The sequence below is a fragment of the Neophocaena asiaeorientalis genome, unplaced genomic scaffold, assembly GCF_003031525.2.
Source record: "Neophocaena asiaeorientalis asiaeorientalis breed wild unplaced genomic scaffold, Neophocaena_asiaeorientalis_V1.1 scaffold315, whole genome shotgun sequence".
Lineage (NCBI taxonomy): Eukaryota > Metazoa > Chordata > Mammalia > Artiodactyla > Phocoenidae > Neophocaena > Neophocaena asiaeorientalis.
In genome coordinates, this window is record NW_020172011.1 from 457,952 (window position 1) to 474,613 (window position 16,662).

Consider the following 16,662-nt stretch of genomic DNA (forward strand, 5'->3'; position numbering starts at 1 on the left):
TTAAAGGGGCTGGGGTGGGGGTGGGGGGGCTCCATGAGGCTGAGGGGGCCGGACAGGAGAAGGAAGAGGACAGAGATTGGAGCTGACCCCCAGGGAGACTCAGACGCTAACGGGCTGTTCCTTTCTACCTCAGTTGCTCCCCGGATTGTAGTGGACCCCAAACCCACGACCACAGACATTGGCTCTGATGTGACCCTCACCTGTGTCTGGGTTGGTAATCCCCCCCTCACCCTCACCTGGACCAAAAAGGACTCAAACATGGTAAGAAGCTTGCTGCCTCTCCGGGATGCTGGAAGGAAGGAGCCTGGCCACAGGCTGGGGAGAGAGGGGGCAAAGGAGGTGCAGCATTATTTTTCAAGTTGAACCTGGGCTATTTCCAAGTTCTCAGGATTTGGAAGAAAAGGACGGTGCTTGCAGTCAACCCCACCCTCCTCGGCAGACAGCTGGCCGCTGCAGTGGCAGTGGGAGGGACGTGATGACCTGTGGAGTGGGAGGGGGGCAGGGGCCCTGAGTGGAGCTGCTGCGGTGGCCAGAGACCTGGTAAAAGAATGCTGCATAGGAGGGTGGAGAAGCTGGGATGACTCACTAGAGGAAAGGAGGCTGAATTGTGCCGCTCTACAGCGACCTGCCTTGGACAATTTGGGCCACAGTTGCAAAAAGAGGGATTTCAGAGTGGAACTTCCTACCTCATTTGGCGCTAGAGAAGCATTAGAACAGATGACCAGAAGCGGCTGCATCCTCTGTACAGATGGATGGCAGCCTCGCCTGCCCTCCTGAGCCTCCACCCACTTCTGCCCGCTCTTATAGAGAGATGACGTGTCTAAATGCCAACCTGTTTAGAGTCAGGGGATGGACCAGATAGACTCGGGACCCTGTTTCCCTTCTGGGAATTCACTTGTGGCCCTTCCTCCTTTCTTTCCGATGCCTCCGATGCGGGGGCCCGCACGGATCTAGGGGCCCAGGCCTCCTGGCTCCCCACCCGAGGCTGCTCTCTCTGCCCAGGTCCTGAGTAACAGCAACCAGCTGCTGCTGAAGTCGGTGACCCAGGCCGATGCCGGCACCTACACCTGCCGGGCCATCGTGCCTCGGATCGGAGTGGCCGAGCGGGAGGTGCCACTTTATGTGAATGGTGAGTGGCCTGAGGGGGGCGGGGGGCCTGTGAGGGGGAGGCAGGCACTGGAGGTCCCAGCTGGCCCTGACCACGTCTTCTTACTTGCAGGGCCCCCCATTATCTCCAGCGAGGCCGTGCAGTACGCCGTCAGGGGTGATGGTGGCAAGGTGGAGTGTTTCATCGGGAGCACGCCACCCCCAGACCGCATTGTGAGTGCTGGGCCTGGCCTCAGCCTCCTCCCGCTCTCCCCAGGCCTTTCCTGCACCCTGTGCTTCTCATCCTCCGACTCTGTCCCTCCGTCCCTCTTCCTGTTCAAATGCCATCTCCTCTCTTACTTGTTGTGTGACCCTGAGCCAGTTACTTGTTATTTGGAACCCCAGTTTCCTCATCCGTAAAATAGGGGCAGTGATCCCTACCAAACAGGGTTGCCGTGAGAAGCGATGTGACAACACGTGTGAAAGGCCTGGTGGAGGCTCCCTGGATATGCTACTGGTTCCCCTGGGCTTTCACACCTGCTCTTTCCTCTCCCTCACCTCCTCCCCTTTCCACAGCCTCCTGATCTCTTCCTTGCCCTCTCCTCTGCCTTCTGCCCCTCCGCCCTGCCCCCTCAGTTCTGTCCCACCGTGTCGTCCCCTCCTCTCCCTTCTCCTGCCTTTCTCCTCCTACCAGGCCCCATGCCGCTCTCCACCCCCCTCCCTCTCCCCCACACCATGAACCATTAATTCCTCCCGTGACCATTAACCGTCAAACCCCTCATCACATTTAATGACCATTTGGCTAACTCCACGGCTGCCCAGAGACACTTCATTACCATGGCCACCTGGGCAGCGGGCAGCTTGGCTCCCGGGGGGCTTTCCTTGCAGAGCTAGGAGGACTGATGCCTGGAAACGAGCCAGTTCTCAGTGGCTTTCCCTCCCTTGGGTTCCACTCTGAGGGAGGGGGACACAAAGGGGGGGATGCCCCGGCTAGGGGGTCGAGGATGGAAGAGCCTGGGAGAGACAGCTCTCCGGTGCCAATTCCCACTCATTATAAGGGTCTGTGGATGAGTCTCCAGAGCCAGTGGGCTATGTAGGGCCAGCTGTGGAGTGGTTAAAGGTGAGGTTGAAGGTTAAGTTATGTTTAGTTAGAAGCTCAGACTGTCGGAGCTGGAGGAGAGCTGGAGCATTGTCTGCCTCTAGCCTGGTCCTCTCCTTTTATAGGAAACTGAGACCCAGAGAGGGAAGGGGAGGCTACACAGGGCTCGAGGGGAGAGTCAGGCGTAGAGCCCAGGGTTCTTGGCTCTCCACCCAGGATTTGTTTTACCACATCAGGGGTCCCACATGTTGCTTCATTGGATCCGCTGGGGTTGTTACAAAAATAGAGATTCCCAAAGAAAGAAGCCTGAATTCTAACTTGGAGAAGGTGGGTCTCTGGGACAGTAGTCGACCATCTTCTTGGCCTGCTGGCTTTCCGAATAAAATTGCTCTCCCTTGCCCCAACAAAGACAGCAACGACGAAATAGAGATTCCTGGGCCTCTCCCCTGGAGAGTCAAATGAAGGAGATAAGCCCTGGGAATCTGCATGTTAAAGAGTGTCTCTGAGCATATTTGAATGGTCCCAGCACATGTCGCAGGCATGCTTGGGAGCCGCTGCTTCTCCTAGACTGGAGGTTTGATGCCAGGGTTTGAGGCAGCAGGTGCGACTTGGGCTTGTTTCAGGGCAAGCGCGGGGCTGGGCTTAAGAGCACATGGGGTGAGGATGTGAGGATGCCTGGAGGGTGGGTCAGGTGTTTCTGCCACCTGCCTCCCTCTTCCTCATCCCGTGCCGCCCTCCCCACCCCAGGCATGGGCATGGAAGGAGAACTTCCTGGAGGTGGGGACCCTGGAACGCTACACGGTGGAGAGGACCAACTCAGGCAGCGGGGTCCTGTCCACGCTCACCATCAACAACGTCATGGAGGCCGACTTTCAGACCCACTACAACTGCACAGCCTGGAACAGCTTTGGCCCAGGCACAGCCATCATCCAGCTGGAAGAGCGAGGTGACAGCAGTACTGGCTGTGTAGCCAGGGCGCAGGGCAGCCTGGGGACTCTGCTCCCTCTTCTCTCTGGGGGCACGTCTCAGAGAGACAGCTCCCTCCTGGGCCTGCCCACCAGAGCCTGGCCTTGGTGCTCAGTTGGAAAACCCACTCGCATTTTTAAACATTTATTGAGCATCTGCTATATGCCAGCCACCCCCTCTAGGAACTGCAGGGACAGATGTGAACGAACACAGTCCTTGCCCTCCGGGAACTTTCAGTGCAGTGGAGAACTTACAGAGTGGTAGCAAATGACTTCAGATGGAGAAAAATGAAATGATCTGTGAAAGGGAGTCACACTCCCTACCTCACTGGGTTGGTGTGAGGATTAAATGAGAAGATATTCATGAAGTACCTGGCGTAGAATAAGTGCCCAGGAAGCTTCGGTTCCCTTACCCCTTCACGAATCCTTAGTCTGGTAGGAGACACATATTCCCTCCCTTAAGGCACTTCTAGTGTGATGAAAGAGGCATCACGCCTTTGACGTTTTTGGAAGCTCCCAACTCTGATGAGGAAAGAGCCCCCCCGCTCCTCTTTTTTTTTTTAATGAGAACTAGCCATTTGACATGGGAGATGGGAGAAAATAACTGGGGGTCCCCTCGAGTCTTTCTTAGCTGAGGACACCAGCAAGAGCAAGGGGTTGGTGGAGAGGAACAGAGTAATAGAGTGAGACGGGACTCTGCAGGGAAGGCTTTCTGGAGAAGAGACTTACATGGATATGATCCATCCAGGACAGCCAGGAAGGGAGAAGAAGCTGGAGGCAGGATTCCTGGGTGCTTCTCATCTCTGGGGAGCAGGGGGAACCAACCAGAACCGTTTGAGCCCTGGGAGGGTAGGTACAGGTGGAGCGGTCACAATGGTGTGTGTGGGGAAGGCAGTGAAAGAGGTCAGAACACATGGCAGATGGGAGAATGTGGGGACAGCTGATCTCAGACAAGAGCCCAACCCAGGAAGGAGAGACCAGCCTCGCAGACAGGTGGGCTGCAAGAGAGGGACAGACGGACCACCAAGGCCAGGGTCAAGCTGATCCCAATTCTGACGAAGCTGAAGCACGGGTCTAAACCCAAACAGTGCAGACTTCCTCTCAAATCCCACCTTGACTTTAATTGAACACAGCTCCGCTGAAACATAAAACCTGTGCACAATCCAGGGGCGCACGGAGCTCAGCTCCTCCGTGTGCCCCCATCCTCACCCTCCCCCTTTTCCCTCCCTCATCTGAAGAGGTGTTACCTGTGGGCATCATCGCCGGGGCCACCATCGGCGCAGGCACCCTGCTCACCTTCTTCTTCATCGCCTTGGTGTTCTTCCTCTACCGGCGCCGCAAAGGCAGTGAGTATGGGCCCTGCTCAGGCCGCGGCCCTCCTGGGGGTCCCCAACAGGCAGGGCCTGGGAGAGGTGAGGGGGTTGACAGCGGCGCTCCCCAGGCCAGGTGGGTCCGGAAGCAGCCTCTGCAGAGGCTGGCAGAAAGCGTCCAGGCTGCTCCTCCTGTCCCAGGTCGCAAAGACGTGACCCTGAGGAAGCTGGACATCAAGGTGGAGACGGTGAACCGGGAGCCGCTCACGATGCATTCGGACCGGGAGGACGATGCTGCCAGCGTCTCCACGGCAACCCGTGTCATGAAGGCCATCTACTCGGTAAGGGTCCCTCCTCCCTGGCCCAGCTCTCCCCACACTCTTGGGACCGGCTCCTGCCCAGCTCACCAATACTGTCACTCTCTCCTCCCTCGGTCATCCTACCTTGGCCCTGCTACCTCCCCCATATGCTCACGCGCTCACACACATACATATATGTGCACATACGCGTTCATAACCACATTCACGTGCCCACGCTCCCCAGGCTAATTTCCCTCCATTACAGGACAGGCAGGTGGGGCCTGCACAGGCTTCCTTCACCCCAGCCTCCGCCTACAGAGTGTCAGAATTGGAAACCCCTAGAAGTTTTCTGGCCCAACTGCCTCATTGCTCAGATGAGGAAAGAGCCCCAGAAAGGGGCAGGGACATACCCAAGCATTGCATGTTAGCGACAAAATTGGTGCTGGAACCCAGGTCTCTGGCCTCTTCCCACCACATCCCAGAGCCTCTGCTGGGAGAGGACACAGAGTTCAAGGCTGCCCATGACCCCAGACCCTTCTCCTTAATAGGTGACCTCTGGGTGTGGGGATAGGGTAGGCAAGGGAGGACAAGAGCAGGGTGTCCGTCTCCTGATGCCCCACTCTTGCTGCTCTGCAGTCCTTCAAGGATGACGTGGACCTGAAGCAGGACCTGCGCTGTGACACCATCGACACCCGGGAGGAGTATGAGATGAAGGTGGGAAAGCGGGGAGGGGCCAGCGCACGGGGACTGCTGGGAATGGGGGCTCTGAGGGCCTGCAGGGTGGAGGTGAGGGCAGGTTTGGGGAGGAGCGGTCAGGAGGTTATTGAGGAAACAGGAGGTGGGGACCTATTGGCTGAGAACCCAATGCAGAGCCAGAGAAGGAGTCCCAGAGGGCCATGACGAGACGACACCCTTCCCCCAAGAGAGACTCCCCTTCTCCATCCTCTTCTCTCGTTGCCCCCCAGGATCCCACCAATGGTTACTACAATGTGCGTGCCCACGAAGACCGCCCGTCTTCCAGGGCAGTGCTCTATGCTGACTACCGTGCCCCCGGCCCTGCCCGCTTCGACGGCCGCCCCTCTTCCCGCCTCTCCCACTCCAGCGGCTATGCCCAGCTCAACACCTACAGCCGGGCCCCGGCCTCTGACTACGGCCCTGAGCCCACACCCCCAGGTCCTGCTGCCCCAGCTGGCACCGACACCACCAGCCAGCTGTCCTACGAGAACTATGAGAAGTTCAATTCCCATCCCTTCCCCGGGGCAGCAGGGTACCCCACCTACCGACTGGGCTACCCTCAGGGCCCTCCATCCGGCCTGGAGCGGACCCCGTATGAGGCATATGACCCCATTGGCAAGTACGCCACTGCCACGCGATTCTCCTACACCTCCCAGCACTCGGACTACGGCCAGAGATTCCAGCAGCGCATGCAGACGCACGTGTAGGGCTAGAGCCTGGCCGGGGCATCTCTGCGGGGCAGAGGAGAAGGCTCTCACAGCTGTTCCCTGATATTCAGGGGCATTGCTCGTTGTTGCTCCCGTCCTGGACCAGCCTTCCTCCTCCCGCCGTGGCAGGCGGGGAGCAGGTCTCCCGGAAACACCCCGTCCCAAGGATGGTGCTCTGTGCATGCCCCAGCCTCCTGGGCCTGCCCTTCCCTCTTCTTCAGGAGGATGTGTCTCTTCTGACCTGCACTCTCGCCTGGCCCCAGCCTGGGGACGGGGAAAGTGAAGGTTGCGGAGAGCAGAGGGGGCACTTTTTAGCATTCCCTTTCTATCCCACCCCTCTGATCTCCCGTGAGTAGACAGGAGGTCATGTGGAGATGAACAGGCTTTGGCCCAGGGGGCATGAAATGTAGGGGTGGGTGGCTGTGGTACAGATAGGTGGAAGTGGGATAGCCTGGCCAGTCCATCTGTCGTCTGCGTTCATACCTTGGATGCATCTCTCCCACCTTGGGACTGCAGAAAGGACCTCGGATTTATTTTAGTCCTGGCACCGAGTTCAGATCCAGCCCCCCTTCAGCTGGCAGTAAAGTGCCAGTCGTCCTGGCTGCCCATGGGGACACCTGTCTGTCTGCCTGCAGAGGGATCCAGGTATGTCCCACAGTGCTGCCCCCGTTTGCTTCTCTTCTGTGCTGGGCCGGCCAGATAAGCCAGGGGGTCGTGATGGAGAAGGAAAGGTCAGGAACCATGTCCCGAGTCACTAGCCAGACAGCAGGGTGCTATATAGCAGTTTCCAGAACCCACACTAGAGTAAGTCCCCCCAAGCCCCCTCCCCTCCCCAGTCTGCCCCACTTCCTGGCTTTAACTCTCTAGCATGCCTGGGGAGTGGTGGGGTTAGGGTGGGAGTGCTATAGGCTATTTTTCAAAGACAACAAAAAACAATAAACACCTCATTTGGAGAAAAAAAGCAAAAAAGCTGTAGGGAGTCCCCCGCCCAAATACAAGTCCCAGTGGAAAGGAAAGGGGGTATCTGTTCTTCACCAGATTCCCAACACCTTCCATTACTCTTTCAATCTCGAAGCACTTTGAATCCATTTTTAAACATTCAGGCGGTGAGACCTGTCATCCGATGGGCCCTGATAGGACAGGGAGGGGCCCTGGCTGTCATGCTCTGCTGTCCTACCCTAGGGCCAACCAGCTGGTTAGAGAGGCCACCTTCCTGGGGCCATGGGAGATGTTCTCTTTAGACGGGTTTTGGTTTGTTAAGCGTCTGTTTTTTTCTTGGACCAATCAGATTCCTTCTTCCAGTTTCAGTGCCTTGAGTGTCCAGCTTTGGTTGACCGGCCCTGGGTGGGTGGCTACGCAGGGAGCCGGTATTGTGAGCGCAAACTCACTGCCAAGTGTTGCAGAGTTTAGGGGACAGACGGGTGAGGGGGCCTGGTAAGAGGAAGGGCGGACCTGGTAAGGTCACGCAGAAGGGCACTGCAGGCAGCCACGGCCCAGGTGGCCCCCCACGCCCACCCTCACCTCCATCTACACACATGCACGCACGCCTGCACATGCATTCCACATTCTCAGCCGCCACCTCCTGACCAAAGAGAACCGGCGCTCCAAAGAGAACTCACTCCCCTGCCCCGGCCTCCCCTTCCCAAGAAGCAGGGTCTGCTCTTCCCCTTGCTGGGCCCTGAGCGAGCGGGTCCTCTGTTGCAATCCCCAGAATGCGCTTTGCCCTTTCTCATGGTCGCCGTTCATTAGTCATGTTCGCTTTAATGAGTTACATGCCCATCAGTCATGGGCCATCGCCACCTTTGCCGATGGCTCTGTGGGGTGACATTCCTCGCCATCCCTTGGCTGGTAAGGACCAGCTCATACCCAGGAAGAAAGTAGTTCCAGTTCCAGCCTCTCAAACTGCCTCTGCATCCTCCTCCACTTCACCGGGGGCAAGTCCCAAGGACCGGCCCTTCCAGAGGCATCACACAGGCTCCCAGCGCTATTCCACCCTCACCCCTGGAAGCTGACTCCTTCCTGTGGATTCCTTTTCTGTGAGCTCAGTGACAAGGTCTGTTAAGGATGCAGGTTCCTGTGCAAATTCATGCATGTTTTGATGATTTTCACAGAAGCCATGGGTAATCTAAACAGTTAAAATCTAAAGATGGTGGCTTTTTAAACAGGAATATTCCAAAAGACATTTACTTTTGTTAGGGGTTTGGCCACATTGTTTACTCCTTCTTGGTTTTAGTGCTGGGTCCATTCTGTTGATGGAGAGGAGGAGGCCCTGAGGTCACTCGGTAACTCAGCTGACACTGCAGGAACCATGGGTTTTGGAAGCCAGATACAGAGCCACTTCCCTGTTCTCTGTTCCTTAACACGTTACAGTACCTGGGTATCAAGCAAGCACCATGCAAGGCACAGGGAGATGTCAGCGACCAAGGCCATCTCTGCCCTCTGCAACTTGCACTCTGGTCTGACCAGAATCTGAGTTGGGACCGACCTGTTAAGCCAGTAGCATTGCTTTTCTGGGGAGTGGCAGGTGCCCTTGAGCGTGGAAGGTGGCCGTCTGAGGCTGGAGTCCCCCAGCATGGTGCCTCAGTACTTGATGTGGTCACTTTGGTGATCCTGACTGCCTTTGCCATTTCAGTTTTGGTGGGAAGAGCAAGGGGTCAGGAGACGTGGGACCCAGTTCTGAAGCTGCCATTTACTGAGTGACCTTGGCCTAACCTCTTTAGGTTCATTGCCCCCTATTTTCTGGTCTGTAAGATGAGGGGGGGAGAGTTGCACACACCTCGAATTATCCTGCTTTGCTGCATTCATTTGGTGAGGTGGAAGGGCCTGCCATCCCTAGCAAGGATTTGGGAACGGTCACTGAGCAGTGGAGGGATGGGAGAATTGAAAGTTTCTCCTATCTTGAAAGACGCTTTCACTGTGGGCTTCATCACCTTGTCAGAAGTGCTGTGAATGAATTTCCACTAGAAACCCCTTGATCCCAAACAGCAACAAAAAACATATCCTCAACCTCAGTGAAATTGATGTGGGGTTATCCTTTGGCCATTGTGCTGCTCCCCACTCAGAATCCTGACAGTTTTGCAAAGGTGTCTCTGGCTAGGTCAGGGCATGATGAGTATCCCTCACTGTGCACCCAGGTTTCAGGCAGCCTTCTCCGCATGGAGAAATGAAAGCAGCCACCCTCCAACCCGGTCCTCGGGAACACTCCCGTGGCCTGCGGACAGCCAGCCTCACTTACTGAGCAAGGGGAAGCCTGCAGGCTAAGGTGTCTTGAGGCAGAGGGCAAGGCGTGAGAACAGCTGGCCTCTCTGCAGGAGCAGTTCGGAAGGGCAGCTGGTAGACTGAAGAGGGAGTCCAGCAGTTTTTGACTTAAGTTCGGGATCTTGAAGAGGTTCTTGTGATTCTGGATGACCCACAGTCTCCTTGTGGAAGGCCCGGCTTGCATCCTAAATCCCAGATCCCTCCAAGTCTAGCCTGAAAGTATGCATGAAGCAAAACCCACCATAAGTCAGAAAGGAAAGCAGCCAGGGATGGGAGCAGCGCTATACTCTCACAGATGTCCCGCACGGGATGAAAGAGGTTAGTTTTATTCCCACCCCGTCTCCAGGCACTGCACCTTCTCCTTGTCGCAGCAGGTGCTGCTTTCCTTATAATTTTGAGGGCAGCCTTTTCTGATTTACAGGATGGAGCCCTGGAGTCTCTTTCGCCCTGGTGCCTTCCCGTTAAACGGGTGGTGTTCTGTCAGGAGCCACAAGTCCTGGGCTCCTTCAAATGGAATCAGATGGTCTCTCAGTGTACTTGACCCATGTACATAGCAGTGTTGGGCCATTCGGGTTTGGAGAAAACCACGTTAAATCCAAGAGCCCAGTTGCACTGAACTGGCTCAGTCACTGCCTCACTCTGCCGTGAGGGTGGTTCTCTCCCCACTGCTGCACGCCCAAGCACCCCAGCCTCGGAAACCTGGCTTCTCTGCCAACTTAGTGCTGTGTCCTGAGTCAGGTCACCACTCTGTGCCCCTACGGGCCCTTCTGCATGTCCAGGGAATCACCTGGAAGGCGTTAGTGAAGCTTCTGACCCGGGTGGGACCAGTAAGGAGGTGATAATAGAACATTGAAGTGCACAGACCACGGGATGTAATTGGAAAGGCATTTATTTTTGTGAAGAGGCTATAAAATTAGCATTTAAAAAGCCCATCCCCTTCTCCCTGCCTCCCCCTTATCCCCCCATGATACCTCTCCTTTCCTGGAGGCCAGCCTCTTTCTGTAAGTCACTGGCCTCACTTATCAACTGGGTCCTGACCTTCCACTTCTGTGCTGCTGGAAGAGGATGGAAAGATGTGTGGCTCGGGAGATTCCTCAATTTGGGAGATGGGGGGGGCGGGGTGGGGCAGAATCCCATTTTCTTGCATCACTGTGAGGGAGCTCCAGGCCCTGTCCCTGGAGGAATAATTGCTGCGCAGAAGTCACAGGCCATACTGGGTGGTTCTGGTACAAGCCTGCCCTTAAAAATAATAACAATAATGATAATAATAACTCTGTTTGCATAGAGCTATCACTCATTCCTACCAATCTCCTGTCTGTCCCCTGATCCTGGCTTTTTGCTGTCCCCAACCACTGGCCTTTGCAAGTGTTGGTGAGCCATGGGTTCTTCTGTTCAGTTCTGGGGATCATCAGATGCTTCCCCCTGGGAGTACCCCTAATTCTGGGGAGAGAGCAGCCAAGTTGCCAATACAATCAAATTCTCAACGCAATCTTGCTAGCAATAGTGACCCAGAAGATTCAGCTGCTGCCTCCAATTAAACCAGAATGAGGCCCAGGGCTCCCTGTGGTCCCCTTTTCTACCCCACTGTTCTTGGGATTACAACCACCGCTTCTGGCTCCAGTAAAATTTTCTCCACCCAAACCCTGATAATAAATGGATCCATGATGATAATTAAGAGAAGAGGAAAAAAATATATTATTTTTGTTAGGACAAACCATCGTAGATTTTTAGCAATGTGTATCTGTGTGTCCCTCACACTTTTTCCTATTCTGCCTTTTTTCATTTTCCTTTTTTTTAAAATATTATGTACTATATTTTTAGTCTCAAGCACACTATATATTATATATATTTAATTTTTTTATATATATAAATATAAATGTTTTAAAAAGTACCATGTTTTGTGTTGTTTAATGCACGAGCAGCTCTACTTACTTAAAAGCTTGCCTGATTCGGGGTGAAATGATCTAAGTTGGAGGAAAAGATAGATTTTTGGATTGAGATGGCAGAGACGGACGATATATTTGTGTCACCTCCAGGCTGTGGGGCAAACACATTTTATTCACCAGTTTGTGTCTGTTGCAGAAGCCTGAGGCCAATTATGGCAGTTCAGGGATAAACAGCCAGAGGCTCTGTGCTTTGGGAACACAACATCCAAATGTTCTTTTCCAAATCTGAAAAATCCCGAAGGATTTGGGAGTGTGGGGATGAACAGGACTGATTTCACTTATTTAAAATGCGGTGGTTTGGGTAAAAAGCAAAGTTACCAGGTCACCCACCCTTTGAACTTGAAGTGAAACAGAATGAAAAAACAGATGATGCAGAGGTACACACACACAGAGGCCATCCTGCTGAGAAATTCTAAATTCTGCGAGTTTAGTAGAATTTGCAAAGATTTTACTTTACTCTTTTCACAGGAGTGTTTGAGGATAACTGGGGAATAAAATTGTTTTCAGATAATGTTTTGGAAAGCTATAAATCACTAAAGAAATACAAGGGTTTATTGTTTCCCTCATCCAGTTAACAATCCAGCAAACTAAAGATGGTCCACAGTAGCCTTTTTGTACACAAGGGACACAGAACACAGTCAGAGCTAGGGATGTAAGAGAGCTGAAAAAAAATACTTTAGAGATAATGTAACCCATTTCCAAGAATGTTGTAGGGTACAGCCCAGGGCTACTACAGAGGGTGGGGCAGGACACAGTGGGGGCTGCAGTTTGTGGAGTGTGTCCTGGACCAGAGCCTGTAGGTAGCTCAAGGGGCGTCCAACCTGGATGGGAATAAGAGGCCTCCGTGCAAGGTGAATCTCGAGGCTACAGCCAGGTAAGTTGAACTGGCATAGGTAAAATATGGCATGATAGTTGGACTCCAGAAGCAAACAGAGTTAAAGAGAGAGAGAGAGAGAGAAAGGAGAAGAAGCAAGTTAGTATAAACATGGAGGCCAAGTGAATTCTGTTAGGCCAAGTAGTGTTAGGCGGGGTGTTTCCTGTGCTTTGTATCTGCTTGGGATGAATTGTATTCCTCTCTGCATCCCCAGAGGCCAGCCCAAGGTCAGCAGGTACTTTGGGACAAGTCTGTGAGCTGTATAGGGCACGACACGATACTTGTTGTCAAACCCAAGTTCATGTGCCCTACATACAGTGAGCCCAAACAAACTGAAACATTGGAGTTTGGGGCAGAGAAAGGTTTATTGATTAAGAGGACACTGACCAAGAAGATGGGAGACGTTTCTCGGATTCATCTTACTGACTGGCCAAGGTGTAAGGTTTTTAAAGGCAGATGACGGTTGCAGGGAACATGACTTTTTTTTCTTTTTGGTTGGTGGTGAGATAACAGAGTCGTGTTTTGGGAATCTTAATCATCAGCCTTCTGGTTCCAACCAGTCTGGGGTCTATGGACTTGTGGTCAGCATGTAGTCACCGTCCTCCACCTGGGTGGGCATCTTCGTTCCCACAGAACAACTCAAAGATGTGTGTCAAATTGTTAGGTGTGCCCCTCGAGGAGGAACTAGGACTCTGTCTATCACTGAACTATTGTTTCTTAACTGCTTTTCCTTTGTTTCTGCATCCTCTCACTTCCCGAATTAGTAACTGCTTGAGTCTGCTCTTTGGAACTCAGGGAAGACCTACGAGACTAAAGCTTTTTTCCACACATAAGCAATGAGGGACACAGAAATGCTTCTGTACCCAGGAGCGTCCTGCAGGGTCTTGCTCAGTTTCAATTCCCACTTTTCTTTGATATTCCCCAATCCTGAGGGGAACAGGGGTGGGACAAGAAACGGAATAAAGTTTTAGATGGAGAGGTTAGTCATAAGCTCGATGGGGACTTGGTTTTAGGGGGAACCTACTCTCATATCTAGGCACTAGATAGGCCGCAGGAGCCTGTCTCATGTATTAGGCCTCTTCCTGTGACAGGGTCTCAAGCCCTTCCCTTAAATCACCCCCATCCTGAAGACAAGTTAGTAATGTTGCGGGAAGGGGGATCCCTTCCAGGTCCCTAGAGTGGGCTCTTGTCTAACACTCGGAAATGAATTATCGGAGGAGACACAAGTGCTGACAAAGCAAGAGACTATATTGGGAAGGGGCACTTGGGTGGAGAGCAGGAGGGTAAGGGGACCCAGGAGAACTGCTCTGCCACGTGGCTTATAGTCTCGGGTTTTATGGTGATGGGCTTAGTTTCTGGGTTGTCTCTGGCCAATCAATCGTTGTGACTCAGGGTCCTTCCTGGTGGCGTGCACATCACTCGGCCAAGATGGATTCCAGCGAGGAGGATTCTGGGAGGTTGGTAGGACTGGTGTCTCCTCTCACCTTTTGACCTTTCCTGAATTCTTCTGGCTGGTGGTAGCTTGTTAGTTCCGAATTCCTTACCAGGACCTCCTGTTTAAGATAATTCATGCAAGTGGTTACTACGGTGCCTGGCCAGGGCGGGCGGTTTCAGTCAGTGGTTCCCCTAACAGTAATGACACCAACAGGCCCTTTATCACCACTCTTTGCAGAGTTTAACAAGCTACTCCCTCCTTGGGAGGTCTCCTGCCTCGCAGCAGGAGCTCTTGCCCTTGGCCCAAATGTGCTCTTGTCTGTACCTTCACACCAAAGGGGTGAACTTCAAAGTCCTCCGAGACCTACCCCAAGATCACCTTTCCAAAGGATCAGACCGTTCATTCCCTTTCACTTACCCAACATTTCAAGACAGTCTGACAGAACCATGCCTTATTTGGCATACTCCTGCACTTTGCTGCCCCTGTGATTTTTGTCTAAGCTCTTTTCTTTGCCTGGAATGCCCATGTCCCTTTACCTTCCTATTTCCAAATTTTGCATATCTTTAGGGCCCAGCTCAAAGGCCAACTCTTCCAGGAAGCCTTGCCTGGTTCATTATGTACTCACCTCCTCTCGCTCCTAGCAAGTCTCAGGACAGGTGAGCTGCCTCTCACTCATCTCATTTGTAACTGTTTGCTTTGATCACAGGGTTTTGTGTATAACACATTAGTACTTTCCTCTTAAAATAAGGGCACTGGAAGGCTCATCATCTAACAGAGTCCCTGGCATATAGTTGCTCAATATGTGCTAAAGGAATGCAGGGATGGAGGGAAGGGAACCAAACCCACACACATAACGCATAAAGGGAATTTACCCTGGAGGAGTCCATCCTTGATGAAGTGGGATGGCATGGTGATTAAAACACGGGCTCCCAAGTCAGTCTGCCAAGCTGATAGACATTACCAGTACTCACTAATATTGAGTCCTCTATCTGAGTCCCCTGGCTATTGGACAAGGCCAGCCTGCTTAGTTTTGGCCAGTGTTCTATAAACAAAAATGACATGTCACTTCCAGACCAAAGCATTTAATTGCTAGTGTGAGACCCTCCAGCTCTTTCTTCACCTGCCATAGCTACAGGAGCTCATTTATTCCAGATGGTGCAGCTTCATAAAAGTGGAGTCGCTCTCGGCCTGGGCCGCTGAGTGATGACGTGAAGCAGAGCTCCTCTGACAACCCATGATAAACACGTGGCTTGAGGGAGAACTGAATCCTTGTTTTGTTAAGATATTGAAATTTTGGAGCTGTCTGTTACTGCAACATAGTGTGTCCTATCCTGATTAATACACAGCTTCACCTCTTGCTCCTGCTTGACCTTGGATAATGTTGGGGATGAAGACATTTTCTTCTACCCTTCTAGGTTCTTCTGGCTGGTCTAAGAATTAAATTGACATCAAAGCAGTTTAACAGGAGAAAATCAAACAAAAATTTAGTAATATGTACACAGGAGAGAGACCCAGGAAAACTGAGTAACTCACCAAAATGACCAAAGCCCTTCCCTTAAATACCATCCTCAGCTAAAGACAAAAACCGAGGTTGAGGGTGGGGAGAGTCAGTTATGGGAGGTTATAATCACCCAGCAAACAAGGGTGATTATGATGCAGAAGTCTTTGCCTTCTTCTTTGGTAAGAACTTCTAGAGATTTGGTCATCCTCCTCTTCCTGGTACAGGGAGGGAGACATCCTGACAAATGGAGATTTCCCTTACAGATGTATTTCTTACAATAGGGCAACGCCTACTTGGTTTTCAGAGCCCTTCCCAAGTCTACTGTTTCACAGAAAATAACAATATGCTAAAAACATATTTTAGGGTGGCAAATTCTGTTCCCCTACAGTAAGTTCCTTTATCTCTCTGTGTCACACCTGTCTCCCTGTGAAATAGACTCAGACTTCCTATCCCATATAACGTGCTTGGTCAAGTTCCCAACATGTGAGTACTCAGTAAATGTTAGCTTGTGTTAGCCTGGAGAAAGAACAGTGGGCAACTGCCTCCCTCCCCTTTGCCCCTCTCCTTAGAGACATCGCTAAAGATGTCAACAATTGCCCAGGGGTTATGAAAAGAGCATGGAATCTGGAATGAAAAGATTTAGGTTAAAATCCCAGCAGTGCTTGGGGCTCCCCTGGTGGCACAGTGGTTAGGAATCCACCTGCCAATGCAGGGGACTACGGGTTTGAGCCCTGGTCCGGGAGGATCCCACATGCTGCGGAGCAACTGGGCCCGTGCGCCACAACTACTGAGCCCGTGCTCCTAGAGCCCGAGCTCCTCAACAAGAGAAGCCACCGCAATGAGAGGCCTGCGGACTGCAACAAGGAGTGGCCCCCACTCGCCGCAACTAGAGAGGGCCCGCGCGCGCAGCTACCAAGACCCAAGGCAGCCATAAATAAATAAATAAATTGTTAAAAAAAAATCCCAGCAGTGCCTCCTGGAACTCGGATTCAGGGCAGGTAGGCACATCTTTCGGAGCTGCCTTTTCTTTATCTGTAAAATGTTGTGAACACACAATGAGATGAGGGTACACAAAAGCCCTTTGTAAATTGCTAAATGCTATTCAAATGTGAGTTGATTACTTGGATCTATTAACACGCTAGCATCCCACCCCCACCCCACACCATCCCACTCTGCAGCATCCCACGCCACACACATTGCTCCTACAACCGTACCCCCCACCCCTACACGTGCACACAAGATACTGGCAACTTTAACAGTGACCTGCTATTTGGAGAATGTCCCCATCCAGCTGGGACAATAGAGAACATTTTTATGGTCCCCAGGGTTCTAAAACCAAAAGACCAGCTCTGCAAAGCAGGAACCTGGGGGAGGAGAAAGATCACTTCATCAGCACTCACTCTCCCACTTCCTTTACTCATTGTAATTAGCTACAGAGAGACAAAAT

General features: G+C 52.6%; 1 protein-coding gene across 2 annotated transcripts in view; it reads left to right on the forward strand.

Moving 5' to 3' along the window:
• Positions 1-11,285, forward strand: part of KIRREL1 (kirre like nephrin family adhesion molecule 1) — a 22,196-nt gene extending 10,911 nt beyond the window's left edge. Inside the window, exons 7-14 of one of the 2 annotated variants that reach the window (XM_024750951.1) lie at positions 134-261; positions 1,003-1,129; positions 1,220-1,320; positions 2,933-3,131; positions 4,389-4,496; positions 4,662-4,801; positions 5,396-5,473; positions 5,725-11,285. In XM_024750951.1, coding sequence (XP_024606719.1) covers positions 134-261; positions 1,003-1,129; positions 1,220-1,320; positions 2,933-3,131; positions 4,389-4,496; positions 4,662-4,801; positions 5,396-5,473; positions 5,725-6,201 — 1,358 coding nt within the window. In that variant the 3' untranslated portion in view covers positions 6,202-11,285. Of the gene's footprint in view, positions 1-133; positions 262-954; positions 1,130-1,219; positions 1,321-2,932; positions 3,132-4,388; positions 4,497-4,661; positions 4,802-5,395; positions 5,474-5,724 lie in introns of both variants that reach the window. The other variant, XM_024750941.1, reaches the window with a different exon arrangement.
• The last annotated feature ends 5,377 nt before the right edge of the window (positions 11,286-16,662 follow it).